Source organism: Nyctibius grandis, chromosome 13, assembly GCF_013368605.1.
Source record: "Nyctibius grandis isolate bNycGra1 chromosome 13, bNycGra1.pri, whole genome shotgun sequence".
NCBI classification, from domain to species: Eukaryota; Metazoa; Chordata; class Aves; order Nyctibiiformes; family Nyctibiidae; genus Nyctibius; species Nyctibius grandis.
This window is the reverse complement of record NC_090670.1, coordinates 2,640,203-2,654,270: the sequence shown is the minus strand read 5'-3', so window position 1 is coordinate 2,654,270 and position 14,068 is coordinate 2,640,203. Positions and strand designations below refer to the sequence as shown.

Genomic DNA, 14,068 nt, shown 5'->3' with positions numbered 1-14,068 from the left:
CTCCTCCTTTGATTGCTGGGCGTACAAAAAAAGTAGCATAAACAAAGCACAGGTGAATAGGTTCATGTCTGCATCGTTTCTGGTTTTTAGTCCAAAACCTATGAGTTCACTGGCTAAAAACCCGTTGGAAATCCTTGATGAAGAGTTCATTTAACATCACACACCCTTAAAGTTTTTAATCTATTACCGATGTCAGAATTCAAGTATTCTAAAAGAGAGGGAAATTACGCAAGCAGTATTTTTAGGATTTCATTTTGCAAGCTGTTCTTATTATACAGATAAAAAGAAAAAAACCTACCTGGCTTTTCCCAAAATACATGAGAAGTTTTATGTTCTCTTTACTTAAAGGAAAAAATTTCAAAGGAATGTCAGTATCACATTTGATAATTAGTTTAGAAATAAGCACATTACCTGTAACTTTAAAGGGTTAGTCAAATAAAACCCCAATACTCTCCCCTCAATAGTCTGATAAATATAGCTCAAGTAACCTGTTTGCTTGCAATGTTATTACATATTAATTAGTGAGTAATGTCATTAAAAGTATTAGGCAAATTTACACAGAACGAGACTTTCCTAAACACCATAAATGAAAAGCAAACTCCAAAAAATTTGGAGTGCAAGAGATGCGTTTTATTGTATGCCCGTTACGATGAGTAACACATTTAGAAATAATAATCCCACATAACAGTGACAATCTTATTTTACAGCGTGTACATCATTTTTTACAGCCACATAAAACACGTATTTTTCTAAGAGAATTCCCAAATTTAACTTTCTGAAGTTTAGAAATATAAAAAAAATTTTTTCTCAAGGAACTGATTCTCATCTGGTGCAAAAACAAAATATGAACATTATCTGAAACACAAAGCCACAATATAGCATGGAGTTACAATTTATCATGTGAACAGCTGTGTGCAAACATGAAGCAACTAAAAAAGTAAAAAATACACATTATATGCATAACATTTATGAACAGGTTTTTCATTAAATAGCCCTAGACCAGCTTGTTATATTAAGCGCCATTTGATTTGCAGCATGCTAACACAAAGCGTCGTTTAAAGGGATGCATATTTTAAATGTATACACTGTAAACTGAAGATCCACCTCCAAACTCTAGTGGCAGCAGATTTTTCTGGTTAAATACTGCATATATACTTCCTTACAGACTGAAAATGCATGTTTATAGTATGGTATAGATTTTTTTAAAGGATTGATTAAAAGGTGCAATTTTATGTCTATATGGAAAATTTCATCTCAGGAGGTAGGACAATAATAGTCATACCTGTTAAGAGCAGCGCCCTAAAGAACTTCTAAGTACTCTGAATTTTAATGGAAAAAACCCTACATTTTTCAACTTTGTTTTTTAATATTCTCTTTTAGAGAAGATATTAAAGTTGCGAGAAAAAGAATTAGTGTTGAGTCACAACACTACGAGCTGCATCCATTTCATCCTTAAAAAAAAAAAAGTCAAATTCAAAGTTAATTTTGTTGTATGTGCCATACTGAACAACATTCAACTGCAGTTTCAGATAAAAAAGGGAAATTATATACATACACATCTTTAACCCTAGCACCAGAACACCACCTTTGAGATCATAACATAATGCTATATTTTAAACATCATATCCTGCAATAAAATAGGTTAGCAGCTTTGAAAACCATGAAAAAATTACCCATTGGACCTAAAATAATAAAGGAAACGAAAAAGTTTCCCAATGAAATGCTTAAAAAAAAAAAATAAAAAGGGACAACCCCCCCAAATTTGACCAATTACATTCTGGAATTTAATTTCCAGGCACAATTTAAAAACGTTATGATCAAGTGACTAACACTCTCCTTTCCAAACCGCACAAGAAGTCAGACTCTGTTACCTCTGCAAACAATTTGTAAATAACCCCACCATGGATCTGAACTGTTTTCATATTGGAGACAAACGCTGTCACTGACAAAATGGATAACACAGTCACTTTGTTTTGCCTTCTATAGCTTAACAATGTGTAATACTAGTAATCTGAAGACATTCATCCATCTTTCTGCAAATTTAAGACATTCATCCATCCTTCTGCATTCTATAGTGCTCTTTAGGTTCTGATAAGCAACAATCATAGGGCTATGAGATCCCCTGTCAACCCTAATACTTTTAAGACTTTTAATACAAAGAATGTAAAGTTATGATTTAATATCAAGCTTTGAAACCAGGAGAAACAGTTCATGAGATTTTTTTTTTTCCCCAATTAGCATATCACAGTTTCTAAATTGCTTCCTTCTTGAGATCATATATTACATTATGGCCTCTTTGTGGTGCCTCATTATATGCTGATTTTTTTCAGAGGGTCTACGGAATCCCTTTTTGCAATACTCACACCTATGTGGATAGTCTTTTGTGTGTATTGATATTACATGTCGTTTAAATCCCGACGCATCCGTAGTGCTATATTCACAATACTGGCATTGATAAACTTTTCTTCCACTGTGGGTCTTCATGTGCTTCTTAAGGTCATTTTGCTGCCTAAATCCTCTTTTACATCTTTTGCATTTAAAAGGCAGGTCCTTGGTGTGAACTGAGAGGATATGCCCGCTAAGTACAAAAGGATCTGATGTTTTAAAGTCACAGTGTCTACACTGATGGATCTTTTTACCTTTATGGGTTTCACTATGCTTTTTGAGCTCGGATGGACGATGGAAGCCTTTTTCACATACCTCGCACTTGTGGGGAAAATCCTTTGTGTGAACTGAAATAATGTGTCGCTTCAGGTCACTTGAATTGGTGCTCTTATGGTCACAATGTGGACACTGATGAGTCTTATGCCCTTGAAATAATTCTGTGTGCTGCTGCAGTTCTTTTTCGTCTGCGAACGCCTGGGGACAGTGCTCACATTTAAATGGCAAATCAGTCCCGTGTTTGGTTTTGATGTGAGTTTTCAGGTTGGACTGATCAGCACACCTGAAGACACAGTGCTGACACTGGTATGGCTTTTCCCCAGTGTGGGTCCTCATATGCTTTTTCAGCTCTGATGGATGACGGAATCCTTTCCCACACTCCACACATACGTGAGGGAAGTTCTTACTGTGAACTGCAAGGAGATGTCTATTGAGTAGTCCCTGCTCTGCAGTTTCATAGTCACAATATTTGCACTTGTGTAGCTTAGGCTCCTTGTCCCTCAGTATTAGCTTATTAGAACTCAGTGGGCTTGCTTCTCTGTATCTTCTTGTATATTCTGTGAACTCATGGGTTTTATCAACTTTATTTATAAGTTTATGGCTTTCCAGATGATTGTGGAAACTTACTTTTTTGTTAGTTGTAAAGTCACAGTCTGTACACTGGTATTTCTTCTTGATCATATGATCTGGATGATTCTTCATGTGCCTTTTCAAGAATCCTCTGGATTTAAATTTTTTCCCACAAATATGACAAGGGTAAACTGTTAAGGGCTGTCCATCAGGACCTATTATAACAGCTGTTTTTAAACAAACAAAAACAAGTTATGAAGGAAACAAATCTGCTGATGAAGAAGTTTTAAATCAGCCAACTGCTGTTCAGATTCATGCACTTACACTTGCAGCAGACATAATGGTTCAGTAGTTTAAAAACAATCAATCCACAGACCTATAGTTTATATAGTTTTGTTTTAGAAACTGCTCAAACAGATCAGTAGTATTGTATATGCAATGAATACATCCATGATTGCTTTTTAATAGCTTGCAAAACTCAAATGAATTGAATCAGCCCTGATGTACTGACTTTGAATAGCAAAAATTATTACATTTTCTACACACAGAACTGGAGGGGGGAAGGACACAGGAAATACGCAAATCATCATTCAGATTTTTTAATTCTGCATCAGCTTAAAAGGAAAAAAGGAATAGTACAGGAGTAAGTGCCACTCCATGCCAATACGCATAACCGTACAGTGTTTACCTGTTTGCCATTGCCTGGCCTCTCCTCTCCTCCTTTTCCTGGTTTTTTGTTTTAGCACTCTATTAGTGCTAAGGCTATCACAAATCTGCAGGTATTGTGTTGCATTACCGTTTTTGTTTTCTAATCGTGTATCCAAGTTATTTCCTAGAAACAAAAATTAGACACCATAAAAAACCTTAAACAACTTTTTTCCTTGGGACTGATGACTGGAATTGCACAGCAGCACATCTACTTTCTTTAAAAAATATTGCCCATTCCTCTACAATGACCATATATAAAAAAAGAAGAGGGCCAATATCAAGCACTACCTATCTTTGCTGGCAAAAGTCACGAGTATAATTGTTTAAACATTGATTAATTTTCAAACATATTCCTTGATTTCTCATACTTTTCAAGACATTAATTTCTTATGAGTTATGCTGGTTGTTTCCTTTTATTTAACTTGGTTTTACCTCTTAACAGCTGCATTATCTCTTTTCTGTCTATAAAGCTGTATTAAAAAACCCGGCAGATCCTCCCAGCTTCCCCACCGCCTCTGAAGGCCAACACCACAGCTAGAACTGTTTTCGTTTCAAAATATTAGAGAAAGACTGTGGAGCCCTTCAGTATAGACTTTATGGATGATTTTTTGCATTCGCTGCTGAGAACTGACACTAAATGTATATATTTTCAAAGACAGCAAGTTCGTTTTAATGCTGTACCAAGCACAGTTACATGTTCTTACCTGCCGCTTGACCATCTTCGTATCTTCTGGGTAGCCTTCTTTCATCTCCTGCAGAAAATGGTATTGTAGTCATTATAAATTAAAACTCTTTTTAAAGACGATGGCTTTGAAAGTCTGATAATGAGAGAAAACCAACTCAGCTAATAAGTAACAGCTTAACTCTGTCCAAATGGAGATGTGCAGTTCACAGCCAGTTCACTGTTTTGTCATTATGAGCCCCAGGAAATAAAATCACACCTTCGTCAACAGTTAATAGCCACTAAAGCTGTGTTTGCATGCTTACCATGCTGCCTGTCTTTCCTGCTTTTCATAATTAATATGCTTGTTTCGGCAAACTTTTAACCTCATCTATAACCTCAGACACCAATCCAGAAACAAGGTTATCTGAAATCCACAATTTGTTCTTGAGATCAAAGTACTTTTATCCTTCTGGAGCAGAACTGGGCAGATAAGCCGCTCAGCATCTATGTGAGGCACTACAAAGTTCTGGGAGATGGAGAAGTAACACCTCAGGAGTATACTCCTCATCTTGGATTGAAAGTGGTTACTGCTGTGTGCCAAGGCTCTGTGGTTCTAAACCACTTTATCAGCCCAGCTACTGTGCTCAGAAGTATCATACCAATGAATTTTAACAACTGACTTGCTTACTTAATTACAACATAAACCATGGATGACCTGATACCCTCCTAATATACATTTAACATGCCAAAATCTGAGAAAAGAACATGAAATAAAAGAATATTCAGAATTCGCAATGTATCCTGGTAAGACACTTCTATTTGAAGCACGGCTGCAGAGAACAAACTACTTTTTTCTTTTTGTTTCTAACCTGAAGGACTAACAGGCTTAAAACAGGTATATAAACTGAAATTATTAGCAACATATTTACACATTTATTCCTACTATTATATGCAAGACAATCAACTACTAAAGTAATCGTAACTGTCTGACAGGCCAGCACTTGAAAAAAACCCACCAATGTAAAAATGGAATTGTTTTCTTCATACTGAACTGAACAAAAAGCTAGGGACCTTATGTGTAAAAGGTCATGAATGATGTCAAAATAATTTTTCACATCATTTCATCAACTCCACTAACTGACACTGCTGAAAGATCACAAGGAGTTGTTTCCAAACCCCTAGGACAAGGTGAGAGATTATCACATCTGCACAGAGATTCTGGAAGCTAGATTAGGGAGAAAATAACGGAAGGGATTTTCAGAGAATGAGCACACAGATTCCTACCGTAAGCAGCAGCCCAAGCAACAGGGACAAAAGTTTTATTCACGCCAGAGTCTTCAAGCTGTGTGTCTGGAAGCGATGTAGCTTCTTCTTCACCTACAATAACTTCCATATAAACTTCATCTGCTATTTCAGCACAGCCTGGATTAAAGGAGGAGAATAAATCTTTAATTTTATTCTGCTCATCCTAGATTTTCCTTCATTTAATTTGCTCTCACTCTGATTGATATCCATTACAAATTACTTTTCTTCTTTTGGCATTTAGAACCACCCCTTCCCTTAGGGGATCATAGTTTATTCAGACATTCCTTAAAGAGAGAAAATACGTATCAATAAATATAAAACCAGAATAAATACCAACATAAATTCAAATATACAAACTTATAAACTTGTAACTGATGACATTTCTTTGCCACTTTGCCAGAAAGCTGACTAAACAAGGCAATTCACAGTAGGAAAACAGAACAATGACAAATTTGACTAACCTCATTAACTTCATCCACGGACATGTTAAATTTAATATAAATAATGAAATGATTGCATACAGTATGCACAAAGTGCATTTATCCACATCACTTTAAAATAATTACAGCCTGCTCTTTATTTTTAGGGAAGATGAGCTTAGTTTCTACTACTTCAGGCTGAAGAATCCTTCAGAAAAATTAAAAAAGTCCTCGAGAATGATGTTTATATTGTTGTACAAAACAGCATGAGAAACAAAAATGTTTCTTATTATGCTTACTAATGTCTTCATCTTCCTGAGAAGAGTCCTTAACAGCCATGTAAACCATTTTTTCTCGCTGCATTCTACCAACACCTCCTTGTTCAATTACTCCAGCTACAGAATGTCCATTGTGAAAGTCACTCTCTGTGACAATTTCTGTCCCACCTTTAACAAAGAGAAGTTAAACACATTAAGCAAATGTAAAAAAATGCCACTGTTAAGATTAATTTCAGATTTAAGTATTTTTTCTTATTTACAACAAAGCTATTCCATAAAACTCCAATTAAATGTGTTGACATTCACGTCTGTCATAAAATCATGCAAGTTTGGTACTTTGGGGCACATAAGGAAAAAGTTCTCTCAGTGTCTCCTGATAAATTCAGGACTGGACCACCACTACCCAAGGAGGACCAAGAGCCTTTTATGCACACTAGCAGTGAACTCAGGTGCGACTGGAAACATACATCTGCCCATGCCCACCACAAAAATGACTGTAAATCTGATCTTGCCAAGAACACAGCCTTTAAATTCTCTTTTGAGATGTAAACAGCTAATTCTTTCCGCCCTTCCTCTCCCAAAATCCTATTTAATCACTTTGCAAAAACAGATTCTTAGGCAATTTTTCCTACAAAGATCCTAACGCGTATGTCCCAGACTCATTACACCGGATGGAGTAGTAACTTATACTGGGGTCACGCTTCTCAAGCCATGAGAGAGCAACTGTTACTGCCAATTATTTCAACAAGAACATTACCTACAGAGACAGACTAGCAGAGATGTAAGGTGCTGCACCGAATCCCTGGAGACAACACAATCTGAAGAGTATCAGTTGGAAAGAAGAGGAACACCTGCCCACACGGTCCCGCTCCGAGTGACTAACAAGCTCTGGCCCACTGACTTACTTGAACAAGAGGCAAAAGAACAAGTTCCAGCCTGGAACTTTATACTGCTGCTTGAGTCAGAGAGCGCTGGCAGGTAAATATTGATGCTTAGTCTTCCATGCATCTCAGGGACTGAACAGTGAGCACAGAAGCTGCAGACTATGGCAGAACAAGCTAACACCTGGTATACCAAGAGTCCTTGTTCGCTGCTATGAAAGGTCCTGATGAAAAATGCTTAGCTAGGTGGCTGAGTCCAAATCAAGTACATTGATCCATCACTCCCTGTGCTTTGTAAATGGGAGACTTCACCAAACATCTGCGCCACCCAAGCCCATTTTTATCTTTTTTGTCAAAAGTGGCTTTGCCAGGACATTTATCAAAGCACCTAGACTGCAATGCAAAGGGATGACACTTAATAACAGCCCTCCACCCCACCCCTACGTACAAAAAGATCAAGAAAATACTGTTAATGGATAAACCTGCATCTTGGATATTCTTTGTGAAGACTGTCACCTCAGTTTCCACATTCCTTAATGCTGAGCAGCAAATGCACGTTATCAACACAACCAGCTCTTTCCAAGGGGAAGTACTCACCAGTAATGAATGGGGTAATTTGCCAGGACTACCTCCTGGCTACATCAGAGGCACTGAGAGTAGCTCATGAGAACATCCCTGCTGTAAATTAGTTTTCAGCCATACGAGATTTTGATTCTTCCTGCTGCTGCATTAGGAGTCTGTCCCTCAAGACTGACAATCTATCCCCAGAGGGAGAAACCATATTTCAAGAACTCGGCCTGGCAATTCATGTAGGAACTGGCAGATGAAACAGATGTCACAATACATAAGGGATGTTAAGATGCTGCTTCTCTAGATCCTTTCCCTGTGGTCTCAGAAAGCACATGATCTTCACAACCTCCTTCTCATTCTTGAAAGGAAAATACTGAATTTTCATACTGAAAATCCCAGGGCCTTACAAAAATACTAACCTTCAGCTGAATCAGATACTCTCTGTTCCAAACAGGATAGTAAAATATGCTAAGCTACTTTGGCAGCATTGTGAAGAACTTGATTAACTGTCTCCAAAATCTACACTTTATCATGCTGCAAAAGCTACTGAGCATCTCCTAAGACAGGCCGATTTGCCCTGTGAATGGCTCTGGGGCTCCAGGCCAGATACATTCCAGTGAGGCAGAGTTTCAGTACCTAAACGCAAAGGTGAAGTGGAATGTGCTAGAGGTTTCAGCTCTGAAAACAACTGTAAGGGGGACTCCACTTTTACAAATTATGAAGAACAGAACATGGGTTAGCTGTACCTCCACTTGCAAAGCACCTGGGAGTGCTGGATCTATCCTTTGCAAAAGAGAACTGCAAGGCAATTCTGAGTGTCTTGGTTAGGTTTGGAAATGACTGTGTCCCTAAAGCCCCAGCAATCTTCCCCTCTCTCTGCATTAAGGCCACCGAACACCGTTCAATGACAGGAATCCACTCTAGAGACTTTTCCGTGCCGACACACAGAAAAGCAGCATCTGAAAAACAGCTGCAGACCCCCAACCACTTCTACTTGTGGGCTTTGGCTGCCTGAAAACAAATCCTGCTCATCAAAACAGAACTTGAGACTAATACATACCCAGCATTTACCGCATACGGGCAGCCTCCACAAATGTCACATTCTACACATCGTTCCAGTCAGTGGACTACATGAAATTAAGAACAACAAACAAAAAGACCCTGAAATACTTCAAACTACTGGAAGAAGACACAGTATTTAAAAGGTACCTATTTCGACATCATCTTCGGCTTCAGCTTTAAATATGTACACTTTGATAACTTCTGAACCAAACCCGTCGTCTTTAGCAACGTCATCATTTGTCACCTCGGTACTGATTTTCAAGGGAGTGCTTCCTATGTGGTCCAACTTTTCTCCAACATCATCCACTGTAAAGATAAAGACAATAATAATGAGGTTCAAACACATTTTTTAAAAGTCAAAGTAATCAGTAGCATGATTTTCTCCACTATTATTCCCATGCATAGTTTGTAATCATAAATAGCCTTTATAAAACAGGTCATCTTAAGATACTTAAAAGAGATCCCAGACGTTCAGCACTCATTTTATTGTAACCCCAGAAACACAGCAAGAATTACAGAATGAAGAACGCAACAGGGAGCTTGTCATCAAAAAGTGTGTTAATTGGTTATGTCTGGAACTACTACACTTGGAAAGCAAAAATGTATCAATAAGTAAAATTAAACATCTATCAAAAAATGTTAAAAATCAACCCAGAATTGCCTGTTACAGTCTAAGAGTCCCAAAAAGTTTCATTGCTCTATGATACTGGTGACTAAAATTTAGTAGCTGATCCTCTTATTAAGAGTGATGACTGAGTATATTCCCAGTGAAAGAAGTGAGCATCAAAAATTTGACTACATCTTCACCCTAGAAGAAATCACGATTTTAACCACTTTATCACTTGAAAACATACAAATTAACAAAGATTACTGTATAATATACACCTGATTAAAAGATGCAGTGAATATAAATACAAATACTACTACGTGAAACTGACTTCTCATTCCTTATGTATGCAACTTAGTCACTCTGATTATTTGGTCTACGTATACAAAATGCTCATTTTATTTATACAACAAAAATCACATTCAAACTATTAAAAGTGTAGAAGTAACACTATTTTGGTAAAAAGGATATTCACACAGATATCCATACATATACCCAAACTGCCAGTATGGAGGCCACTGAACTAAGCATCTTTCTGACATACGTATTGCCAACACTCTTCTCTCAGGGGATAAAACTCGTTCCCGTGCAGATGGCCAACACAACACCGTGCAAAGCTTAACACCCACTGATGTCCTCTAAACAGAGAGCAATGCCACAACACGTAAACAAAATCTGGAGTTAACACACTCCAGGGAAGCTGTGATTTACTGCATACATTATATTAAAATATATACATACTAGATATAAAAAAATCATTAAAATTAATATCGCAGCGACAGCAGTGTTTCATGACTAAGAGTTACTCAGTGCGGACACTGAGGGCCCTGAGGAGAGGACAGCTTACCCTGGGATGGCTGCAGTGGCTCCCAGTGCCCCTCTTAAGTTCCCTGCCCTCAGTGCAGTGATGACTGCCCTTGAAGAGCTGCTTCTGACTACTTCAGGCTACAGCCTGGTGTACGAGGTGAACAGGAGTTCCTTTAAGCTTTTCTAATACTCAGAACCTGCTCACCAAGGAGCAGACGCCTCTCCTGCAGCCGGGCGGGGACCCACCACAGCAATGCCAAACCAAGCTCTTCCCACCCACGGGCAGGAGTAAACTGAACTAACACTGCTTTTCATCCCCACGCTGAGGAACCTTATTTCTATTTCACAAATCTTGGACTGCATTAGAAGAGTATAGAAGTTATTGAGGACAGAACTAGATATAATGTAGGTAAGTACAAGTAAGTATTTAATTTTAGAAGCTCTGAAAATTATATATTTTGATGAAAATTAAATGGAAAACATTAGAAAAATGCTATGTTCTACCTGTTTCTTTTTGTAAATGAGATTAATTGCATTGCCAAAAAAATAACACGCTTGGATCAGTAGAAATAAATAAAAGTTTCCTCAGGAAAAGTGTTTCTGCTTTTAACTGAAAACATTCTAAATCTCTATTAAAATCAATGCCAGCAACATCAACAGCTTAATCTGTTAGAATCTGGCACGTACTGCATGGCGTCCACGGTACCTTGCAGGACACGAGAACAGTAAGAGCATGACCACCACAGATGAGATGGCCACAGTGGAGAGCATGGCGTATTCCTCTGACACTTAAGCATACCAGCATCAGGTTATTACCACATCTTTATATCCAGTACGGGAGTGTTACCCCATCTGCTAACTGAAAGGTCTTATGCTGCCACAATGGAGTTGTAAGAAGAGAGGATTACGCATCCTCTACTAACAGGAAAAGGGAAGATGCAACAAGATACTTATCTTGGAAAAAGTATTTCCATACATCCACTATGTCTGAATTTATTAAAGACCATTTTCTTTTCTGCATGGCTTTTAACACGTATAAAAGTTTCTTATCCAAATTCTTCAAAATGATACACGTACGTTTGATTTTAGTAGAATGAACATTTCTACTGTATGTATGAGTCTTTGAAGGACTGGAGGTGACTAACGGCACAAGGCACGAGTGACTATATCTATAGCTATATGACTAGACCTGCTGCCAAAATGCAGAAATAATATTTAAAGGCTAGGTGGAAGACATCACTAATTGCAAGCTGTTACTGTTATTTTAGAATTGGTAGGTGGTAGTAAAGTTATTTTCAAACCTGCAACTCAAGCAACATCAAGTTTTTCTAAACTCACAAATTTTATAAACATAACACATTATCAGCTTAACATAGAAAATAAGTATTTCAGTACTGGAAGGTTATTTAACAACAGCAACTTCCTACTGAACAGGGGAGTAATCACATATATTTGATAAGAAGTTTTCTTTATAGCAAAAATTTCCAACTATTTAACTAAAATACTGGGTGATAGTGACTGTACACCACTGTGTACCTGGTGAAATAAGAATAAACACACAATTTTAGATTAGTTGCCTTACCAGGTCATCAATTGCAATGCAACAAAGATTACGTAAAGAAAAAGAATGAGGAATTTTTCGATTTCACATTTTTTATAAGATTAAATATTTTCAGCCAAAAATATAAAATAAAATACATGAATATAGCACGTATGCTCACATGCTGTATTTTACCATTTCAAGTAAAGCCCACAAATCTTTAATATCCTTTAAAAAACAGGGAGCCCTGTCTTAGAGGGGAAAACTTACAACATTATTGTTAAAATTAGTGGTTATTCCCACACCATCATCCATTCTGTGTTTTTTCAAAGATCTTTAGCCTCTACAATTTAAGCTAGAGTAATGGAAACACATCAGGAAGCCTGTGTATCCAGGGCCTCTGGAATCACTTTTCTAAAAAAGCCAAAGTGTAACACAACAAAATTTGAAAAATATAAACTGGACTGAGAAAATGATACTGATACAGAATGCATTTGTTAAGATGTTGCCTTTTGTTTCAAACACCACCACAGCAAAAGACACTGCACTGGCAACTGCTACTGCTTAAACTGCTGTCATACATGACATAAATTTCATGGTTTCAATCTATTTTCAAACACATTTAGATAAGGGAAAACAATCAACACAGCAGGACATGTAATCTTTGTCAAGGTCCAAATTATTAGGACTTTTTTTAAAAACAGATCATGAAAATATTCTGTTGTCCAAGTAATATGATTTCAGTCACAGACTGCTAACCCATCAGTGCCAAATTATCTGATGACTTTTCCCAGTGATAGTTCTCAGGAACAGGAATGCTTACTTTATGTCAGTGGAATATGAAAGTGTCTTCCAGATCTGACTCATCCACCAGAAGCACTACATATTATTATCTCATCACTTAAAATTAACTGAAAAAACACAACAGAGAACCTTTATAAATATAGGCTGAATCCTCCTGAATAAACAAGGTTTAAAGGAAAACCCAGCACACTTCCAATTTTAAACTTACCTTACTTTGCTGTTTTCAGGTGTGTGATGTCCAGATTCACCGTGGATTGCCAGCTCCCAATTCATGTGATGCCTCAGCATGCACTATGCTGGTGATATCACACCCACCATAGGAGCCCACAGGGATAACATGAGGGCAAGATAAGTCCTGTGGTTTTACAACTTTTCATATTCTTCTGATGTCTGAGGTACTTACTTTATATGCCATAGGTTACAATATAGGAGTACTAATACTAAAATGTTTAGCAAACTACGTAACACATACTAAAAAGGAGGTGGTGGTGGAACAGTACCTTACCCCTAAAGGCCAGCTCCAGTGTTGTTCTGTGGTGGGTATGAGGTCACCAACATAGTGCATGCAGGGCCAACACACGGATCAGGAGCTGGCAATCCGCTGTGGGTCTGAATATCGCAAACCTGAAAAACAAAAGAGGGTACGCTTTAAGCGACGCACGTGCTAGCTCCTTCCTGGCAAAACGGGATGTGCTGTTCACAATTTTCCCATCTCGGTATGAGACGGGCTGGGCTCATGATCACACCGTAGGCACTCACTCTGTATTAATTTCCTTTTTAACAAGTCCCTTTTAAACAGGTATTCTGGAGGTTTAGAACAAGGGATCACGCATATCCCATGGCATACGTTGTGAACGAATCAAAAAAAGGTTTTTAAGTCTTATAAGGCTGATTTTAAAAAGCTGAATTCATCTGCACCGAGATAGCACAGTGGGGACAATCTTCTAGTGAAAATTTCTGGTTACAAAATCACATACAGCTAGTTTACAGAACTATCAAGACAAACTTACTATTTTCCAAAAAGTATTTACACAAAAATATAATTACCAATAGTGTATAAAGTATCTACACGGGAATGTCATCTTAAAATGGTGAAAAATCACCTTTCAGTGTATTTAAACTGTAACTCCCAACAAAACAGTAAGATAACTTAAAATAATAAGGGTTTTTGACTGCTTGATAAACTGAGGCA

At 37.6% G+C, this 14,068-nt stretch overlaps 1 protein-coding gene across 8 annotated transcripts in view; it reads right to left on the bottom strand.

Annotated features, from left to right (window-relative positions):
* Window positions 1-14,068, bottom strand: part of ZNF711 (zinc finger protein 711) — a 35,637-nt gene that overhangs the window by 10,941 nt on the left and 10,628 nt on the right. For 5 of the 8 annotated variants that reach the window (XR_011049175.1, XR_011049174.1, XR_011049176.1 and 2 more), the window contains exons 5-10: window positions 9,266-9,424; window positions 6,627-6,773; window positions 5,888-6,025; window positions 4,644-4,691; window positions 3,920-4,063; window positions 2,701-3,458 (exon numbers count right to left, since the gene is read on the bottom strand). Coding sequence is in view for 3 of the 8 variants with exons in the window: in XM_068412117.1 (XP_068268218.1) it covers window positions 2,281-3,458; window positions 3,920-4,063; window positions 4,644-4,691; window positions 5,888-6,025; window positions 6,627-6,773; window positions 9,266-9,424 (1,814 nt within the window). In the remaining 5 variants the exon portion in view is untranslated. Of the gene's footprint in view, window positions 1-608; window positions 3,459-3,919; window positions 4,064-4,643; window positions 4,692-5,887; window positions 6,026-6,626; window positions 6,774-9,265; window positions 9,425-14,068 lie in introns of those variants that run through there. The other 3 variants (XM_068412117.1, XM_068412118.1, XM_068412120.1) reach the window with 2 other exon arrangements.